The sequence below is a fragment of the Rhodamnia argentea genome, chromosome 6 (genome assembly GCF_020921035.1).
Source record: "Rhodamnia argentea isolate NSW1041297 chromosome 6, ASM2092103v1, whole genome shotgun sequence".
In the NCBI taxonomy this organism is placed as follows: Eukaryota; Viridiplantae; Streptophyta; class Magnoliopsida; order Myrtales; family Myrtaceae; genus Rhodamnia; species Rhodamnia argentea.
The window spans coordinates 17,719,611-17,741,865 of record NC_063155.1 but is presented as its reverse complement, the minus strand read 5'-3'; the positions used below and the strand labels follow the sequence as shown (position 1 = coordinate 17,741,865).

Sequence of the window (22,255 nt, the reverse complement as noted above, 5' to 3'; positions counted from 1 at the left end):
GACTATGTAAGACTAGGAATTTAGGAAAGTACAGAACTCTGTCAAGGAAAACCTTCTTGTCAAAAGAAGATAGTCGTGAATCTCAGAAGGAAAAATGATAGTTTACTGCTATTTACCTCTGTTAAGGAAACATGACTCATTTGACTGTTGTAATATGGGTATAAGATTCATCGCGACATTATCACTGCAATACAATATATGCAACATAACCTTCATGTTGCCCACTTTCGTAGTTTCTAACGACACGTGTTCCAGGTAATTCAGGTATCGTTTCCATCGAGTAGCACCCAAAAATATCCAAATAATTTAAAGCCAACTTTTCAAGTCCCTGAAGCTGAGTAAGTTTCTTGCAATCTCGGACAACCAGAGATTTTAACTTCTCACATCCCGACAAATCTGGCAAAGTCTCCAATGATTCACATCCTCTGATATCCATGCGTGTTAAAGATCTCGATTCCCCAACCCCAGGAATCTCCGTAAGACGAAGTGAACTCCTTATTGTGAAATTCTCCAATTTCTCAAATTTCGACAGGTTTGGTAGTTTTTCTAGGGATTCGCACCCGGATATGTATATGCTTCGGCAAGACAAGAATCTCTCGAGGCTCTCAACACAACGTAGATTGCGACAGTCATTGATAAACAACTTTTTCAAGGTCGCCAAGCATGATAGGTCAGGTAATTTTTCAATGGACCCACAATAAGAGATATCCAATGCCTCTAAAAACTCCGCCCTATCAAGAGCTTGAATTTCAACTAGATTGTCACAAAAGCTGGCCTCTAATCGTTTGAGACAATTTAATCTTGAAATATCCAATCTTTCAATGGACTTACAGTGTTTTATTGACAACTCTTCCAAGTACCTGGATTCCTCAAGCTTATGCAACATCAGCGTACGACAGGATTCAAAATGAAGTTTCAAGAGTCTTGACGGAAGCTCCGTGATGCATTCATCTTGCAGATCGCACCCATGAATACTAAGTTCTTCTATGTGGATTAGGGAAGAAAGCTGTGGCAACCTGAGACTTTGACAAGAGATGGCCAAGTACGTTAAGCCGGAAGGAAGCTCTGGCAACGATTGGAGCTCAAAACAGCCCATTAAGTCAAGGCGTTTGAGAGAAGAAAGATTTCGAATGCTTTCTGGCAGGCTAGATATTGGCGCGAAAGTGATTTCAAGATTCTCAAGTGAACACAAGCTGCCAATTTCACTTGGAATTTCCCCTTTTAGACTAGTGCAACATGTGAGAATTAGCCTCTGCAGTTTTTTCAACCTTCCAATTGCAGTGGGCAACTTTTCAATGACAGACCGACTAATGTCCAAATGTTGCAAACTTTGTAAATCCCCAATTGAGCTAGGGACTTCGCTCAATGAGAAACAATAGTGTAGGTCAAGATGTTGGAGAGAAGAAAGATTCCCAATTGAGTTGGGGATTTTTCTCAATGAACGACAATTGCTGGCACTCAGTTTCTCCAACTTCTTCAGAGAACCGATGGACGAAGGAATGTTTCTAATACCAGCATCGTCTAAAACAAGTTCTTTTAGTTGTTCTAATTCGCCCACTTCTTCCGGTAGATCCCAGAGACCGACACAATAACGCAAGTCCAAAGAAACGAGGCTCCTGACTTTGCCAATAGAAGGGTGGACTTGCTTCAGTTCGCGGCACTCATACAAGATGAGACACTCCAATTCTACGAAAGCCGAGAGATCAGGAGTACATCTTAGATGCATGCTATGTGAAAGGTCGAGAACTTTCAGCCGTTTTGCTGCCTGTAAAAAGGAGAATAACCTGTCAAAAAATGAGTCAACCGCCGAAACAAAACAGACCAAAGTTCAAGGAGGATGTCCTTTTTTTCCTTCTTACCTCGATTGAATTCCATCCTTCCCAAGACGCTGTGAACTGGTTGTGTGACAACTCCAGCACCACTAATTCAGGAAGATGCAAATTGATTGCCGAAAAAGACACCATGGGATGAGCGTAAAACCACTGAAGCCATCTTAATTCAGAAAACAACCCGTTGAAGTCTCCCCTTAAAGCCGCCTGGCTTAATTGAAGGAACCTTGAGGTCGGTAAGTTCTTAAACTGATCACTTGTGCGTGTCTGGAGATTATGGGGCCAGTAATTCCATGTTTCCCAGTCAATGTAAATGAACGATGTAGCTATCTCCATGGTATACCTGTGCTGCATATCGAACGAGTGTTAAAATTGACTCTTAACTTTTTAATTCTTTCTTTTCTAATTCCGGGACTCGCACAATATGTCATCTTACCCTCGCCGTATACAAATGTTGATAGGTAAAACAATGTTTAATATTTTCACATGAAAATAGAAAGATGAGGGCTTTCTTGCTTTCAAAAAACTAAGACAAGCACACCTCAAAGTTTTACCTTTTGCTTATTTGGAACTCTGCGGTACACACCTCAAATTAAATGATGTAACTTTTTCATCTTTGGGATACTTATAAACCATAGCTGTCAAAATTCACCTACAATGGGCATGAATGGATGTTTAAAGATATTAATGCGGGTTTTTTTCCAATTTAATTTTTTTTAAAATATTTACAAAAATATTTTTTAAAAATAAATATTTACGGATTTGGGCCTCGCTCGGCGGCCCAAGCGCCGAGCAAGCCGATGTCTTTTTTTTTTTAATTTTCATTTTTTAAGTGTTTTAATTATTTATATTTGTAATATTTTCGTATTTCTTAACGTGTTTATATTTATTTTATTTATAATTTTTTTTTTAGCGAAGCTTATCTTTATAACATAATTAGTAATAATTAATACAAAAAATTATTAAGATCTATAATTCATAAATAATGTTGTAATTATGTAATTAATTGAAAATATTCACATAAGGAAAATCTTCAATACCAAACGAAAAGAAACCCTAGCCGCAGTATAAAAAATAGAGCCCAAAAAAAATTTTCTCGGGGGCGTTGCCCTTGAACGCCCACGCAGATCTGTTCGCACCGCAAAGGAGATTTGTTCGCTTGCTCCGAGTTGGAACTATCGGCCCAACTCTCCGCGTCACAAACTAAATCTCAAATTTTCCTCCACTTTTTGGGCTACATAAAAATATGTCGGGTTGGGTGATAAACCGAACTGGGTACATAAAATTCAACACATATTTAACAATATATGAAATTAATTGAAAATATTCATAATATAAAATTGGTAAAATATTCATATAAATAATGTTGTAATTATGCAATTCGGTCGGCTACAAAAATTGAAAGAGGAGGAAAGAGGGAAAGGAGGGTTCATTTAATATCGAGAAGTAACATCGAAGGGAAAAAAAATGCAAAATTGACAAGGAAAACGGCGTTTTTTTGGGAAAAAGCCGGGCTTTTCTTTTTGTGTGGGAAAACAGTCGTTTTCCTTGTCAATTTTGCATTTTTTTCCCTTCGATGTTACTTCTCAATATTAAATGAACCCTCATTTCCCTCTTTCCTCCTCTTTCAATCTTTTTAGCCGACCGAATTGCATAATTACAACATTATTTATATGAATATTTTATCAATTTTTTATTATGAATATTTTCAATTAATTTCATATATTGTTAAATATGTATTGAATTTTATGTACCCGGTCTGGTTTATCACCCGACCCGACATATTTTTGTGCGGCCCAAAAAGTAGAGGAAAAATTGAGATTTAGCTCGTGACGCAGAGAGTTGGGCCGATAGGCCCAACTCGGAGCAAGCGAACAAATCTCCTTTGCGATGCGAACAGATCTGCGCGGGGGTTCGGAGGCAACGCCCCCGAGAAAAATTTTTTTGGACTCTATTTTTTATACTGTGGCTAAGGTTTCTTTTCGTTTGGTATTGAGGATTTTCCTTATGTGAATATTTTCAATTAATTACATAATTACAACATTATTTATGAATTATAGATCTTAATAATTTTTTGTATTAATTATTACTAATTATGTTATAAAGATAAGCTTCGCAAAAAAAATTATAAATAAAATAAATATAAACATGTTAAAAAATACGAAAATATTATAAATATAAATAATTAAAACACTTAAAAATGAAAATTAAAAAAAAAAAAGACATAGGCTTGCTCGGCAGCCCAACCGCCAAGTGAGGCCCAAATCCGTAAATATTTATTTTTAAAAAATATTTTTATAAATATTTTTTTAAAAAAAATTAAATTGGAAAAAAACCCTATTAATGCAGGAGCATCTGCTCATACTGAATTAAAAGTTATCATAGGTCAGATTAGATATATGAAATTATGAGGTAGAGAAAGAGAGAGAAAGGAGTGTGATGTGTTACCATTTCATTGAATTGTTCTCTGAAGGCTTCTTCATCGTTCCATGGTCTCATACATCTCTCGGGCGGTTGTCCTCGGCAAAAAATACTCCTTCCAAGATCTTTCAGTTGATCATGCATCCTAAAATGACCATCATCTCCAAATTTTATTAAGCACCTTAACTTCAATTCTTCTATTCCTTGACTTGGATAAATCCTACAGTCCTCCCACATGTACATGGCAAATTTGATCTTTTTCCCCATAACGAAACAAGCAATATCGAGAAAAATCTGCTTATGTCCATCTTCTAATGCATCATAACTTATCTTCAATATCTCTTAGACATCTCTATGTGGTTGTTGCTTTAATTGCTTCAACACATCTTTCCATACATTTCGATTTGTTTTTCTAAACAAGTATGAACCAACAACCTCAAGAGCCAAGGGTAGACCACCCATGGTAGATATGATTTCACGAGAGATATCATCAAAGTCTGTTGGAGAATGGTCCATACGAAATGCATGTCTCTTAAACAAAAGCAAAGAATGCGTCTCATCCATTTCATTCAATTCATATGCGTAGTCTACCTCGAATTCAGGTTGATCAAGAATAGCTTTGTTTCTAGTTGTAACAATGATAATACTTCCTGTCATAAACCAATTACGCTCTCCAGCCAAAGCATCTAGTTGAATTTTGTGGTCTACATCATCCAGAATAATGAGAACCTTATTCAATTGTAATCTAGATCTGATCAAACTGATTCCACGATCAACTGTACGAATTTCACGTTCATTTGGCAATATTTCCTTAATTACTTGGTTTTGTAGATAAGGAATACCATCGCGGTGAGCTCTTTCTCGAATATTTGAAACGAAGCAACGATGCTTAAAGTCATTCGATAGCTTGTTGTAGACTACCTTGGCAAGAGTCGTTTTACCGATTCCGCCCATGCCATAGATTCCAATTATTCTAGCATCACGGGCAGGCGTGTCTACCCAATTCTTAATTTTGTTCACATGGTCATCAATTCCAACTAAGCGCTTAGTGACATCAAGCTGAAAATCATTTCCCAACTTGCTCGGAACAGTTTTGATAACTTCTTTAACTAATTCTCCTTCATGCCTGTCAAATGATAAAACTTGTGATAACTTCGTGGTTATGCTTAATATAATCAAAAGACATCCACATACATGTGAAGGATGGATGAGGCCAATTAACATGCAAAATGTTTTGGTATTACAAGTAACAATGGGAAAATTATGTATATAAAAAAAAGTCCTATATCAATTGCAATTGTGTCTATTCACAGTCCTAAACTTTTTTCCACTCGGGTCATAAATATTTTGCATTTGTACAAATTCAGTCCATTTAGCCAGCCGGCTCTAACGTGGATAAATTTTAATATTCTTTTCCTTTCCCCTTCCTTTCCAACAACAGATAAATCTTGTTGAAATAAAATAAGGTGCTGTACCTGGAGTATAATGTTTGTATTAAGGCTTTAGGGGTTGCCGCTAGTCGAACCATAGCAAGTCGATTTATTTATTTTTTTAACAAAAGGTTGTGGAGGAGGGGAGAAGGCCAGGACAACCTACAGGCTTAGATTGAGGACTTCTAGTTGACTTTCCAAACGCCCGCCAATGGGGGGATACTAGTACCAGGAATCGAATCTAGACATAATCAAATCGAAACGCCGGAGGTCAATTTGATCTGGTGGTGATCATGCTTTGGAAGACTGAGCATTGGAGTTATTTGTGAGAATGCTGTTTAGTGGTTGATACTATTGGCCGGAGGGGTTGTCGTTTCCTTGTGTTTTTAGCTCTGTGCCGGCGAGACTTGTAAAATTCTTGGGCAAAATTTGGGATAGTTTGGCTTTAGTTGTTGCTGGTTTAACTTTCGGGAGACATCTTAGGGAGTACTAGTGTTTGTTGTCTCTGGGGCATTACGAACGATCGTTGAGACATCTTGGAGATGTTTTTGTGAACTTGTAGTGGAAGTAATTCATCTACATCTCATGGGTTTTGCGTGAATTAGAAATCATAGTAATCAATAACAATAGTTCACAAAAAACAAAAAAAGTTAAGTGGAAGAGAAGTACCCGTTAGCAAATATCTCAGATTCCCATCCACTTAACTCGCTCACTTCTCTAAGCGCTCGTTGCCCTTCCTCGGTGTCCTTCCCCTCAAAACACTTCTTACTCAAATGGAAGGTGTTACGCCCCGATCCTCGAGCGCGCGACATCCCTGTCATCTCGTCCCTCGGGTTAAAAAGGATAGCGCCCCAGGCACGCTATCAACCCATGAGATTAACTATGCATGCGGAAACGTATAATATTCCCGGACAAAAATATAAAATACGGATAGGCAAGTAGGAAAACGCATTAATTCAAAAACATCATTTTATTGACAAACTTGTCTTATCCAATCAAGACAACACACCATTTAGCTCCATACTTCGAAGTGGGTAGGGTCAACTCACATCTACTCCGGGTAGAGGACTATATCAACATAGCCCTCAGCATCAATTCCAACAGAACCCTAAATTCCATTATTTCGGACTCGAAAAAGGTTAACTACAATAGGGTGAGAAATAAATCCCGGTGAGTCAACGCCTAAGCCCGGCTAAGGCGTTGATTCGTTCAGAGAGTCCTAACAATCAATCACATATAATATATATTTATTCCAATCACATGCAGCTCACTGCTTGGAAATCACGCATTATGCAATATTAGACATAATATACCACACATATCAATCATGATTGTCACGTCAATCACACACGTAGACACCACACGTGGTCCGATTATTAACGGACATCCGGCCCAATTGCACACGACCGGTGTGACTTTACACTACGACCGGCGGTGTCTACGGGCGGGACCAGGCTTCGTCCCTTACTTCCGGCGACGGCATCCGATAGCCCGTGTGACTCGTACGGCCGGCACGACACGGCACTATCGGGAATCCCTATAGGGGCTTCGGTCCGTCACAAGCTGCAACCGGCATCGGTCAATCCGTGTGATCCGTACGATCGGCACGGCACGAATTGACGTGCATCTGACAAGTCGTATGGTTCCGTACGACCGGCACGGTACGAACTTGATAGGAATAATCCATCGTGTGACCACTCAAGCATACTTAGCAAATAGCCAATTTATAATCCGCATTTAGTCAAATGCTCACACGATATGCTCACACAAAAAAACTCTTGAGTAATCACACAAATGCATATGTTGTCCATGTGACCTCGCATTCATAAATCGAGTGATCGAACTCCAACCAATCAATCAATTTGACTAGCCATTCGTTAAGGCATTTCATCAATTAGTCCATATAAATTATAATCGAACGTAGATCAATAATTCAATGACAACATTCAATCCAATCGCACGTAATTAAATCCAAATCATCAATCAGTCATATGCTCATTCTTGACCTATTATTCGATCACGATCAAGCAATGTCAATCAATTAATCACTCATTCTGTCCAAACTAGCCCCAATCGAATTAATCCAATTAATTAGGGCCATTTAACCTAAACCGAGTCTCCGGCCTAAACCGGCCCTAATTAATCTACCAAAAATACCCTAATAATCTAATTAAACTAATCCAAACGTAATTAACGACTTAGCCAAGGATTAGAGGTCGACTCACCATCGATTAGACGCGGCGGCGATCCTTGAAGATCTTCAAGCACAAACTTGGGACATGGCTCGAGCAATCGGCCTAATCCTCTCGGCCCATAAGCCAAAATTCTCGGCCAAATTGGCCCACGGAGCCGGCACATGGCCCAGGCCCTCGGCCAACTTGGCCGGCCACTCGGCCTAGAATCTCGGCCACGGCCCAGGTCGGTGGCCCACAAAACAGGGCACACCCGAGAGACGGGACAGGCGAGTAGGAGCTGTTTCGCGGCTGTGGGGATTGGATGGAAGCGGTGCAAGGCTGAGCGGTGGAGGTCAATGGTTGGGCAACGTCTGGGAATGGATATGGTGGTCGGACGTCGGCTGAGCTGGCCGGAAGGCGGCTGAACAGTAGGCGAACAGAAACTAGAACAGGGCAGGAAAAACAGGGGAACCGGGACTATGCAGGGCTGTTCGTGGCTGTTCCGGCATGCTATGGCGGCGGCTTAACTTGGTGATGGCTGGAAAACATCAAGGAAGGTCTGAGGATGGTCGGAGGTGGTTCGCGGTGGCCGGTGGGAGCTTGGGCAGCAGCGAACAGAAGCTGCAGCAAGCCAAAACAGGGGACTTGGTGCAGGGCAAGCTGATTGGGGCTGTTCTGGGGCTCCAGCAGTGGTGCAGCTTCGCGGGACTGATAGAGGAGGTCTTTGGGGGTGTGGGGGAGCATATGGTGGCCGCTGGTAGTGGAGGAAGGTGGCGGAAGGCGCTGCTCCACAGCAGAACAGAACCGGCATCAAAATAGGGGAAACATGGCAGGTTGGGGTTTACCGGCTGTTCGGGGTTCTTTGGCGGTTTCGTGGAAGCTGCAAGAGGAGGATCAGCATCAGAGGAGGTCAGAGTAGAGGTGTGGTGGTGGTTGAAGCGGTGCTGGTGGTTGGAAGCCGTTGCAGCTGCAGAAACCCAAGCAGGGCAGCAGCGAAAGATGTAGAACAGGGGAGGAAGCAGAGTAGCTTCAGGGCTGCTGTTCGGGCTTGCTTGCGGTATCAATAGCATACGGTTGTGGCTGGAGGTGGTCTACGGTGGTGGTGGTGTTCTGGTGGTGTTGCTTTTCCAAAGAAAACGAAAGAAAAGGAAGAAGAAAGGAGAAGAGAGAAGCGGTAAAAATAAGGGGGAAAGAATGGCGGTGGAAGGAGAAAGAGAGAGAGAGGAAGAGAATATCTAGTCCAAATTTTTGACTTGGAGGACTTAAGTGATAAAAGAGGGCCCACCTTAATTATTTCCCTTATCTAGTAGTTGACAAATCCTCGGGTGTCACAATAACAGACCCATATTTGTGGAATGAATGAGTCTTCGCAAGCTATATCAAGTTGATTTGTCTTTCAGATTTACTTATTTTATTTGATTTCCATCTTTATCTTAAAGTTATGTACTTCTCTCTCAACTGAAATGAAAATATTCCTACCAATAAAAAGAAGAAGAAGAAGAAGACAAAACTAGGGGAGCCAAACATCCCAAAAGCTGTCTAGATGAATAAACTTCAAGAAGGAAGAATTTCGTTGATGATGATTCGGCGTTCCAGATTAGCTCTCAATTGAAGTTGCACTGCTTCTATATTACGTTGCGTAGAGAAAAGAAGTTGTTTTCATCTCTGCCTTCTAGATCTGAATGTCCTCCATTGGTCCTAGAGAAAATAAGTTGCGGTACGGTCGGGCACCCACAATTGGGTCTATTATGTTTATGGTTGTCGCACTAAAATTATTATGTCTCAACAAGAAAGTTTGGTGTTAGAATTGGACCCGATCACTTGCATCAATCTTCTTCATTTCTTAAAATTAAAGAAACACAAGTAATCACAATGTCTTCTTCTTCTTCTTCTTGGCATATTCGGGTTTTTGGGATGTTGAAGGAATCCATATTTTTGCATTGTCATTCTTTCTATACATGGGTTGGGATAATTCTCAAATCAGCTGCACTAGTTGGCCAAGTGCGATTTTTAGTTGTTTTTTTCATTCGATGGTGCTATCGATATCTCTTCTGTTTAGTGGAAGAATCTATCTACGCTCCAACGTTCTTTCGTTAGTCCGGTAAATGATAGACCGTTTACGTTTGGAGCACCTGACAATTCACAATAATGTTCTCACGGCAGCCCAAGTGGTTGTATCAAAAAAGATTAAATTTTGAGAGGGGGCGTTTCTTGAGATATATTTTTCAAGTTGTCTCATTAAACAGGCAATCCCTAGTGAAACACTTCCAACATAATGCTAGCTGATCGAAGATCATAAGAGCAAAATGACACAAGGACCAGTCAAAATTGAGCATTAGTACATTAACGGGTCCATCGCCAAAGTGGAATGACTACTCTACGCAAAATGGTTCGAACTTACAAATCCATCAAGTTCTTGAATTAGAAACCATCCTCCATGGCCCAACTCTTCATCATTTTTTCTGAGAAAACTGAAATTAACTCCTGAAGTCTCTTGCAATTCCTAAAGTCCATGGAAATGAGGCTCTTCCTGTTTCCGATAAAAAGGAGAATCTGCTCTGGTCGATACAATCCTTAAGGATGAGAATCTCCAAGCTTCTGAAAGCTAAGAGGTCGGGTGCATGTGTCATTGGCTCAAAGATTCCTTGGCCGCGGAACAACCCGTGGGGTGCCTAGCGTGTCGCGGAAGACCAGGCCAGCCCTTTTTCTATAGTTATTCATGGAACACTCAGACGAATATCTCTCTCGTATCGGGTCATACCATGCCCAGCTTATCTTAGGCTTCCTTTGTATCGAGCGATAAAATACTACGTTAGGCACAACAATTGGTTTCGACCTGCCATGGCCTCGTCGGGAGAACGGCATCAGCTCCCGACCAGTTTGTACACGAGAGGCCAAACCCGCCTTTAGAGCTCCTAAGGAATGTATTCTATTTGATCCTAGAACTCTTAGCACAAACCGATCTAACACCACTCCTCCAGACCTAGTTGATTCTTACCTTTTGCATCTCTCATGAGTTATGTTTGACACCAACAAGCATCACTTCAAGGTTTTCGAGTGTGGGAGGACTCAACGGCACCAATCGTTTGATCCCCCGCATCGTTCGAGGGACACAAACTCCCGGCCCGTGTCACGTGTATATAACGCGCATTCCTCACTCTAAGCAACCTTTAGCTTGGTACATTTTCAAATTGTTCATTTGTCTATGTCTGCTCCTCTTTGTCAAGTCTTTCATATGAGCCTTTGTCGAGACAAATGCCCGAAGTAAGAGGGAAACAATAATCATAAGAATTTACTTCAGATCAACTATTGACTTTCCTCTCGGAAACAATTCACCAGTAGTTTTATTTTGCGTTAAGAGTAATTTCAAATGAGAAACTACTGTCTTCTTGGAAACCTTTTCATTAAGCTCTTGGCTGCAATTGACAGATTATTTGCTGATTCCCCGACATTCGGTTTTTCCACGAAAATAGTTTCTCTTCCAGTTGCAAAATTGGAGCTTGAAGTGCACATGTTAACGGTAATCTTGTTAACAAATTGGATTTGATACTTAAACTTCACGTACAAAGAGCACCTGCACATGCGGTCTTCCTGCGATCACGATGTCATATGATGAGCATTAACAACCGGGAGCACATGATAAGCGCCAATAGCGAAGAACCTTGGAACGCCTTTCCATAATGTCTCAAGACCTGCCTGCATCTCCGTCCTATGGTTTTTGGGGACTTTCTCCGAATTTCATGAAATGCAGGTTAAACCTACACAAGAAGGAGAGGTTTTACTAATCATCAAAACATCATTTGCACCAACACAAAAATCTGGGGACATATCTCGCCTCACATTCCACGTGTTTCTGATTAGTTCGCAGTTGGACCGCGATTAACAGAGACTTCATTCGCTGGCCGATGAAAAGGAAAACAACAGGCTTGGGTAAGCAATTAGCAACACTCTCCTCGTTTGTGCTTTGGAACCGAACTGGCGTTAATAAGGTTACGCTGAAAAGGCGATGTGCGTAAACTACAGAACAGAAAGATGTGCTTGTTACTTGGTTTGTTTCCCAATATCCAATCAGCAAAATCAGCAATACGGGATAGTTTGCTAGGAAGCAAATTTGGACTTTACAAATTCAAGACCGCATACACGAGGACTGAGCATTTCAGTCAGAAACGTATCTGATAATGTTCAAAGGATATTATCAAACCAATAAACTGATAGAAAGTGGAGGAGATTGTCATCATACCTCCTTGTATGCCGGTTTTCAGGTGACATTCCACAGCTCATAAGTAATAAGCATACATGAGGAATACTAGTTTTCTTGGAGTGTCCAGGACGAGCATCAACGGAACCAATCCACCTCGCCTAGCGTAAATTTCCAATGCTTCAGGGATCATAATGAAAGATTGGGGGGCAAAATTAGGTTCATAAACACTCTTTTCCAAAATTCCCCACTATTGATCGAGCTTTGCACCTCGGACTATTTGGAAGAATTGACGCTAAGAGCAACGATTGAACCTCCTCGCTTGGTTTGGTTCCGGCCTCAACGGGTACAGAGTCACGAGCATTGCCCGGGGAAGCTGTTCAATGCCCTGCCACTTCTATTACTATCTCCAATCGATGGCATGATTGTTTATATCCTCTTCACAGAGCAAGCACCCTAAGTTCTTTTCTTTCTTTTTTTGGTAAGGTGAGCAAGCACCCTAAGTTTGTCCCTCCAGAAAGCCAAGTTTGTCTTCAACTTTCTAACAACTTCGCCAGTTGTGTTACGAACATTACGTTGAAGTCATCTACTTTTCTAGCTAGCCATTCATAATTCGCACGTGTCTAGATCCAAACGGCCTTGTCTTTCCATTGGAACATCGAAGTTGATTCAATTGTACATTGGACGAAAACTAAAGAAACAGATGGAATCCCAGTGTTTTTTCTTCTTCTTCTACTAGGGCATATTCGGAATTTCGGGAGGTTAAAGTAGTCAATATCTTCACGTTGTCTCTCTTTCTTTGCATGGGTCGGCATAATTCTCAAACCAGATTGGCCAGATATGATTTCTATTTGCTTTTTCATTCGATGGTGCTGTTGAGACTCAAGAGTTGTTGCCATTCAATTTCATGTATATTGGACCTATCTCATCTGTTAAGCAAAAAAAAAAAAAAAAAAGTCAAATTTACGCTCGAACGTTATGTCGTGAGTTCGATATATAATAGACCTTTTACATTTTGAGCATCTAATAATTCACAGTATCTTCTCGTGGCGGTCTAGTTCTTGAGTGGTTCTGCCAAATATAGATTCGTTTTTGAAAGAAGGCATTTCATGAGATAGATTTTCAAGTCGCCTCGTTACACAGGCAATAATTCACAATATCTCAATTCAGATAACAGCTTCGAAAAATCTCCAATAAAATCCGCATTCCTCGCTCTAAGGAACCTTAGGCTTGTTGCATTTTGAGTTTCCTCATTTGTGTACGTCTGCTTCTCTTTGTCAAGTCTTTCATCTGAGCCTCTGCCAAGACGAATGCCCGAATCTTCGCAGATATCTGTTAAGAGGGGGAAAAAAAATAGTCATAAGAATCATTTAAGATCAACCATGAGCTACTATTAATATCATCTTGCAAAATGATGCACCAATGGTTCTATTTTGCATTAGAAAATCAGAAACTACTGTCTTCTTGGAAACCTTTCATTGGAAATCTGAGCTGCAATTGGCAGATTATTTGCTGATTCCACGACATTCGCTTTTTCCACGAAAAGAGTTTCTCTTCCGGTCATCAAGCTGTAGCTTGAGGTGGACATCTTAACCGCGATCTTGCTTCAACGTGCGGTCTTCCTGCAATTGCTTTGAGAATCGGCCTTCGCTAAAGAATGGCACGATGTCAAAGCTTGCAAAGGAGTACTACAACGCATGAGACGAGGTCGCTTTATATCAAGAATCCCATGAAGATTATTAGCAACCCCAGAGCGCATGATAAGCGCCAATAGGGAAGAACTTTGTAACGCCTTTCCAAAATGGCTCATGCCCTGCCTGCATCTCCATCCTGTGGCACTTGGGGACTTTCACCGGATTTCATGAAAATGCGGCTCAAATCTAAACAAGAAGGATAGGTTTAATTAATCATCAATGAATGAAGATGCTTGAGATCGTAGCATATCAGTTTACCCCATGAAAGATGAGGTGCAAATGCATAAATATCACTTACACCAACACCAATATCTGGGGACATATCTTTGCCATACATTCCAGGTGTCTCTCATTAGTGCTCGGTTGGACCGCAATCAGCGGAGGCTTAATTTAGCTGGCCGAGGAAAAAGAGAACACCAGATTTGAGAGAAGTAATTTGCAACACTTTCCTGATTTGTGCTTAGGAACAGAACCGATGTTAACGAGATAGTGCTAAAAAGGTGGAATGCCTAAACTACAGAACAGAAGGATGTACTTGGTTATGTCAAATATCCAGTTAGCAAAAACCAGCAATACTTGATAGATTGCTAGGAGGCCATCAACTTTAAAAGTTCAAAGCCACATACATGAGAGCTGAGCTTATCAAATCAGAAGCCTATATACATCGTTCGAAGGATATCACCAGACTAATGAACTGATGGAAAATGAAGGAGATAGTACGACTAGCGATGCATACCTCCCTCTGCAGAGCCTCATCAAGTTCTGGAGTGATATGATTAGAACACAACCGCGTCAAACAACTCTGGATCAAGGCAACATGCAGAAAAAGGAGTAGGTACATATTTGGTCAACAGAAAGGTAGAACTTAATGAGCATACAGTAAACAGTTTCAATTGAAAAATCTACATTCACAATCGTTCATGTATGTGCTGTTAAGACCAGATGAAGTGCTTAGATCTTCACAAGCATCAGAACTTCCTCAGGACACTCTAGTTGGCCCACAAGCGTCTTCGAAGTTGGCACACAACATGGCCCTCAGCTGTTGCAGATGCTTCCTCTGCAGAATCCCTCTTCTTCATCTTGATAGGTCTCTGCTATGGAATTTGAAGTTCCTCAGCCAAATTATTCAAAGCCAAATCATCATCTGATAAATTGATTCCATGACAACAATAGGATCAAACATGATGCAAACTAATTCGCAAATTCTTGAGCTCTTTGCTGCAGCTTTTTTTCACAGAACGGGCAAAATTTTGTCCCAATTATGCCACAAGTCATCGATACAGCTCATTGAATCGAAATCCAATGTAAGCTCGATCATTATATAGACCAACCAGACCTGTCGCAGAAGCAGCTCCAGTTTATCTAGCTTTCCAAAACAACAATTTGAATATTGGTTCTAAAAAGCTGGTCTCCAATCACAAATGACAGACTAGCCAAAACCACTTGTCATTTTTTTTTTTTTATCACCAACCAGGAAACTTGAAATTGTGATTTTTATTTTAGCTCAGTTTCTCATACTAGCTGGGAATTCATGCTTGTCTTGGAGAATTCAGGAGGAACATCAAGGGAACAATAAGAAACTTGACAGGGATTGATCACCACAGAAAATCGAAAGGTGTTTGTTCTAATCAGGTCATCTGCCATTAGTCAAATTTGACATACAAAAGAACTCACAAAGAAATTCAAAATGGCCAAGGCTTTATCCCAGCCAAAAAAAAAAAAAAAATTAGTTTGCGAACAGAGCCAAAAATGAATTACAGGCGAGGATTATAGTAGTGAGTAGTAGAACATCATCAGCCTCTAGATAAAAAAAAAATTAAATCCTGGGGTTTACTTAGAGGGGAAGTTTGAATCACTAAGCAATTCTTGTATGCCGTTGTTGATATTTTCCTTCGTTGCCTCGGAAGCCGCTAATCCCTTTGCAATCTACAGCAAGTATACGTAGGCAAATCCAGAGCTTCCAAATTCCATCATATAGAAACCCAGTGTGGAGCAAACCGTTCTTCCAAAAGACAGCCTCAAGAAAAGTATTACTCTATTCGCTTATGCTGGCCGTCGACAGATGAAGAATCTTATTAGATGACCGATGCCCTTCTATTGTACGTAGCCCACATTTGGGCAGCTTCTACGACCAATCCCCCACTCCTTCAATTAAGTAAGCCTAGGAATTTAGTAAAGTACAGAACTCTGTCCAGGAAAAATTTCTCGTCAAAAGAAGATAGTAAGGAAAGGTTGATCATGAATATCAGAAGAAAAACGATAGTTTACCGCTTATTTACCTCTGTTAAGGAAACATGATTCGGCTCACTGTTGTAATATGGGTATACATTGTCACTGCAATACAACATATGGATTCCAAACTTCATAAGGACTCTCATATTTCCTAAAGACGCCTGTTCCAGGTAATTCTGGTGTCCTTTCCAATGAGTCGCACCCAGAAATATCCAAATAATTTAAAGCCAACTTTTCCAATCCTTGAAGCCGAGTAAGTTTCTTGCGGTCTTGTACCACCAGAGATTTTAACTCCTCACATCCCGACAAATCTGGCAACGTCTCCATTGATTCACATCCTCTGATATCCATGTGTGTTAAAGATCTTGATTCCCCAACCCCAAGAATCTCCGTAAGACAAAGTGAACTTGTGATTGTGAATTTCTCCAAATTCTCAAATTTCGACAGGTTTGGCAGTTTTTCTAGGGATTCGCACCCCGATAAGTTTATGCATCGGCAAAACAAGAATCTCTCGATGCTCTCAACATCACGTAGACTACGACAGCCATCAACGTCCAACTTTCTCGGGGTCGGGAAGCATGATAGGTTAGGTAATTTTTCGACGGACCCACATTCATAGATCAATGCCTCGAATGACTCGGCCTTATCAATATCTTGAATTTCGACTAGATTGTCGCAAAAGTGAGCCGTTAATTGCTTCAGGCACTGTAAATCCGAAAGGATCAGCCTCCTAAAGGACTAGCAGTAAGATATAGATATCTCCTCCAAGAACTCCAAATTATCATGGCCCAGAATTTCAACTAGCTTATTGCAATGTCCAACGCCTAATTCTTTCAGATGATTTAATTGTCAAAGGTCCAATCTTTCAATTGAAACTTGTAGTTGCCTTGTCTTCAGTTCCTTCTAGTAGTTATAAGGATTGACAAATTGACGAAAGAATGTTATAAGATGCTTTTCTGCAGTTCCTTCTAGTAGTTGCCTTGCCTTCTTTATGACCACATCCTCTAGTCAAGTGAAACTTGTTGGCCCACTCGAGAACAACCTATACGTTCAGATTGCGCTGGGCATGAGTGACGGTGCGGTTCATGTGGTCGAGCCATCTGAAGTCGAAGCGCACTGGAATAGGGGAGGTACCTCGTCGCAGGGCAGTGAATCGCTTCCCTCGAATTCATCGAACCATTCACTTATTGCAGCCAACCATGGGGATTCCTTCGAGGTGACCCATAGATGAGCAAGTGTTTTGGAAGTGTATTTAGCGACTATCTTATGGAATTATTAGAGAAGCAGTTTAATTTGGACGATTCCGAATACAAAATGTTTATCTGGGTGGAGATCACATGCTGCTGAACGATTCCAAATACAAAATGTTCAATGAAGGAGTCTTCCAAAGCGGGTGTTTATCGATTAATCCATCAGCAAAGGTTGTTGAACAGCTCATATTGATTGGACTCTCCATATTCTTATTTTCATTTTTCCTTTACTTTTCTGTATTTTTTTTCCTTTCTCTTCGTTTCCCTGAGCCATTTTCCATTTTCCTTTTTTTATCTATCCTATCCATAACTTTCTTCTTTCTAACTTTTGTCCTGCCTCTTCGCACCAATGATACTAGCATCCTCACCCCTCAATCCCTTTCCCAGCAGAGCTACATGCTTATTGACCAGTACATGAGTCATTGACATCTTAAATATTAACCATTAAGGTCGGGATTGTTTTTGCGTCTGACATGAATTGGAACAAAAGGACCTTGATTAGTAGCTTTGTTCAATACCCATGCTGTTCCATCCTCAAGGATGGACTAGTGGGCTCATAACTTCGCCGAATAGTTTGAACTATTGCATAGCATTTCTCTTTCATTTGCCATTACAGAATTTCTAGTAAAATTTCTCAAGGCTAACATCATCAGGATGCGTGGCCTCTAGTCAAGGCTAATCTTTCATTGGAGAGCACATGCTTTATGGGTGGAAAACGCATGCTCCCTCAACTATTTCGAATCCAAAATGTTTAATAAACGAGTCTTCTTAGGCGGGTGTCTATGATTACCTAATGTTAGAAGTTATATTGACTTGGCGCAGTTCAATGCACATCTTCTCTTTTCACTGGAGCTCTCCCTCTAGATGCGTGCACCTTCCTAATCAGAGGAAATTTCCATCAATTGAGTACTTGATTGTTGGTTTCAAGTAATAAATGTCGTTTACATGCAAAATTAACAAGAGTTTTGTTTGCATATTGCTAGTTCAAACAAGTTTGAAGTGTTGTATTTTAAGAGACATAGTTCGTGAAGCTAATTAGCACCATTGGCAGAAACTAATCGCCTTAAAGAGATTATGTTAGTCATACCTCACCTCTTGTTTAATGCTTTTTCGAGTTTACAGCATCAACCGAGTTTGTATTTGAGTTGTAATCCAACAACTTTATGGGAAAGGATTATAAAACATTGGCTTGGTCGTTATTATATATGTTAGCGCTTTCTAAGAGTTTTTTATCCTTGTTTTTTTTTTTGTTTTTTTGGTAAGGTAAGTGTGTATTGGACTTATCAAAGGGCTAGGTACAAGAGAGAAACCCGGACACAAAAAACCAAGAACCATGGGTGACACCATGAGTGCCAGAGATGGTTCAAGGGTGAACCGGTTGCAAAATACATATGAACAAGAAGGCCGCATTAGCCTAAAGCAAACAACAAAAAAAGAAAGGAGAAGGCTAAACATGTAGCCCAAACAAAGGAGAAACCACGGAATAATGGAACAAAGTGCTTAGGTACAAAAGAGCTCAAGACACCTAGGAACGTGATGCGATGGTGAACGATGTGTCGAGCATCAGCAAAAAAGAGCCACCAATAGTGGAAGGTGGAGACGACTAGCAGGAATATATGATGGTAGCGTCAATTGGCCATGACTGGTCTGTGGAGAATCTCAGCGATCTTCAAAAATGGTGGTAGATAAACCCCAATTTATCTGTAGACTTCTATTGCAAGGGCTGTCACGAATATGGGCAATAGATACAGCTTTGTCTCTAATCATTCTGTTGAGATGCAGCATGATAGCCGGAGTAAAGAGTGGTTTATTACGGAAAATAATATTATTGCGCTCTGTCCGGATGATATGGCATAAGGCTCCAAAAGAGAACCTAGCATTGCGATGCCAAAAGGAACGAGTACCTATCTGCAGTTTAGCCCACCGAATGTGATCCAGCCATGGCCTGTTGCACCACGTCAAGTTACACCTGGATGCCCATTCCGCTGCAAGGTCGTGAGTAATGGGGCAAGCAAAGTAAAAATGGTTCACAGAGTCCGGTCTGCATCGACAAAAAGCACATGCACCCCTGTCAATCCTACGGTATTGGAGTAATAATACCTGAGTAGGTAGTCGATTGTGGGAAGCAAGCCACATTAGAAAGGCATGTCTTGGCGCAAATGCTTTGTCCCATATAAAGGAGTGCCAATGGGCGTGATGTCCTTGGATTCGAAGGAAGTCCCATGCGGAGGAAACCGTGAAATCCCCGGATGAGTGAGGTGTCCAGGAAATTTTATCCTCTTTATCCTCTACAAAGGTAGGTGAAGGCCCCAACCAATGAAGAATGCCGTCCAGTGTAGTAGAGGGAGATCACTCCACGCGGTAGAAATCCCGGACCGTCACCTCGCGAGGTATTCTAGAGCGGTAAATGTCACTAGCCGTGAAGTGTTTGTAAAGCGGTCCATTGCGGTGCCAATGATCAAACCAAAAGGATGTGGAATGACCATTACCTATTCTCCATCTGAATTGCAAGTAGAAATCCGACCGGAGATCTAAGATTTTCTTCCAAGCCCACGAACATATGGTAGGTCTGGTGGTTATCCAAAAATTGGAATTCTTGAGAAATGTGGAATGTATCCATTTGCACCATAACGATTCTTTGTCGGTGAAAAGGATCCATATGTGCTTGAGAGTGAGCGATGTGTTGCAATCCAGCAATCTACGAATGCCCAAGCCCCCCTCATCCTTGGGAAAGCAAACATCTCTCCAGGATACCTTAGCCCCTCCAACCCCCAAGTCCGGGCCCTTCCACAAGAATTGTCTGAGGATGGTCTCAATCCCATGCAGGATTGACTTTGGAAGGGTGAAAACCGAGGCCCAATATACATGTATAGAGTGCAAGACTAATTTTACTAATTGCAACCGCCCGGCGTAGGACAAATATCTTTGGGTCCAAGTCCGCACTCTAGACGTGACAGCATTTACTAGTGCAACACAATCAGTTTTTGCGAGCCTTGAAGAGATAACCGGGACTCCTAAGTATCGAAACGGTAGTTTACCTTCTTGGAAGTGAAGGCACTGCTGGATCTGTTCCCGAAGGGTACTAGTGCCTCCCGAAATGTAGATTTCACTCTTCAAGTGATTCGGCTGCAGACCCGACCAACTGGAAAAGAGCTGAAGTCCTTCCTTCAATAATCCGATGGTGTCGAGGTTTCCTTCAGCGAATAAAAGTACATCATCGGCGAAGAATAGGTGTGATACCCTAGAAGATTTACAATGCCAATAATACTTGAATCCCGGTAGGGTAGTCTTGGCATGAATGATGCCCGAGAGAACTTCCATGATCAAGGTGAATAGATAAGGAGATAAAGGGTCTCCTTGGCGAATACCTCGGTTGCTTGAGAAAAATCCATGAGGCTCTCCATTGATGGCGACCGAGAACTTTGGCGTAGAAACACATTCCATGATGAGTTTGATTAGAAAGTCCGGGAACCGAAAAGCTTGAAGAACCATCTCGAGAAAGGCCCAATCCACCGTGTCATAGGCTTTGCGGAAATCCACCTTGATAGCACATTTGGGAAGGTATGGAGTATGGTGAAAGTCCGCAAATAACTCTTGCGCCAACATAATATTGTCGCTGATTCTTCTACCTTGAACAAACGCCGTTTGCAATGGGGAAATAATGGACGGCAATATAGTCGCTATCCGGTTGGCTAGAATCTTGGTGATGCATTTGTATATGGTGTTGCAACAAGCAATAGGCCGAAATTGTTATGGTTGATTACAATGAAGTACTAAATGATGTCTAGAATGTTTCTAGAGAAGTTTCTTTGGTCGTTTCGACCACTGCTATTGGAGAAATTGAGACCTCGAGGCTTAGTATTGTGGCAGCTAAAGCTGCAAGCCTTCGGATTGAGACAATCTATGTTTGTATAGGTATACATCACTAGGCTATGCCTTCTTCGATAATACCATCTTCGGTTATACCAAATGAGAAGTCGGATAAATTCAACGATGTAGGCTTTAAGTAGAATAAACCATCCCAAAAATTCCAAGCGATGTGTTTTATTTGCAATTAACTAGGCCACCGTGCTAAGGATTGCAAGAAGCGCCCAAACCAAGGTAAGGCCAATGATGCAGCCAAGCAGCTGATTCTAACATAGCAAAAAAGATGACGAGAGACTTACTGTTGTGGTCATGTTTAAGGTATCATTCGTGTTGAGCAATATTGATTGGTGGTTGGACACAGCTGCCACAGATCACATTTGTGTGGGCAAACACATGTTCTCGTCTTGCGAGAAGGCTAAGGAAGAAGAGATTGTTTATATGGCTAACTCTACATTAGCAAGAATTGTCGGGAGAGGGAAAATGATCATGAAATTCACCTCCAATAAGGAGATCATCATGCAAAATGTCACGCCCCAAACCCGTCGAGCTCGTGAACATCCCATCTAGCCGTTTCTGTTTTAGATTGGCTTCTAGGATCCTTCGGCCCACAATTTCAAAAAAAATCCATAAAACAGGCGGAAGCGGGTAAACATCTCCATACATCAATTCAAATGAATGACTTAAGACAAAAGTGGTATACATCATACATCCGTATATTACACTTCAATTCATAGAGCGGTCAGATACCAATGGTTCAATCTTAATCCATAAAATCCAACATAATCCATAAGGTCACAAAATATCTTATATTCATTCGACCCACATATTTCTCAAATGCTAATCCTTAGTAGACTTGATGTTCCATCGCTCGATACCCGAAAAATAGGTCCCACGACGGGGTGAGATTTACATCTCAGCAAGCTCACCCTAAACCTAGACTAGGCCGTTAGTACCTCCAAACAACTTCTCAAATCAAAGACGCCTCAAGACGTCCGAAGACGTCCATAAAACCGGTGTAAACGGGATGCGGGCGCAAGCATAGGCATTGACAATCAAACAATTACAACAACCAGGCATTCAATATTTCAAACCAAGCTCCACATACTAGTACAATAATCCCATTTCTCGATACGAGGCCCGCGTAATAACGCATCGGGCTA

General features: G+C 41.1%; 2 protein-coding genes across 2 annotated transcripts in view; both read right to left on the bottom strand.

The window, feature by feature from the left end:
* Positions 1 to 380: 380 nt before the first annotated feature.
* Positions 381 to 2,165, bottom strand: LOC115751719 (disease resistance protein TAO1-like). The gene is made up of 3 exons (XM_048280705.1): positions 1,860 to 2,165; positions 861 to 1,765; positions 381 to 396 (listed from the first exon to the last, which is right to left on the bottom strand). The coding sequence occupies exons 1-3, from the start codon at positions 2,163 to 2,165 to the stop codon at positions 381 to 383; spliced, it is 1,227 nt and encodes a 408-aa protein (XP_048136662.1).
* Positions 2,166 to 4,592: 2,427 nt separating this feature from the next.
* The window catches only part of LOC125315525 (disease resistance protein RUN1-like), a 31,672-nt gene continuing 14,009 nt past the window's right edge, over positions 4,593 to 22,255 (bottom strand). The window contains exon 2 of the mRNA XM_048280704.1: positions 4,593 to 5,376. Coding sequence (XP_048136661.1) covers positions 4,593 to 5,376 — 784 coding nt within the window. The remainder of the gene's footprint in view (positions 5,377 to 22,255) is intronic.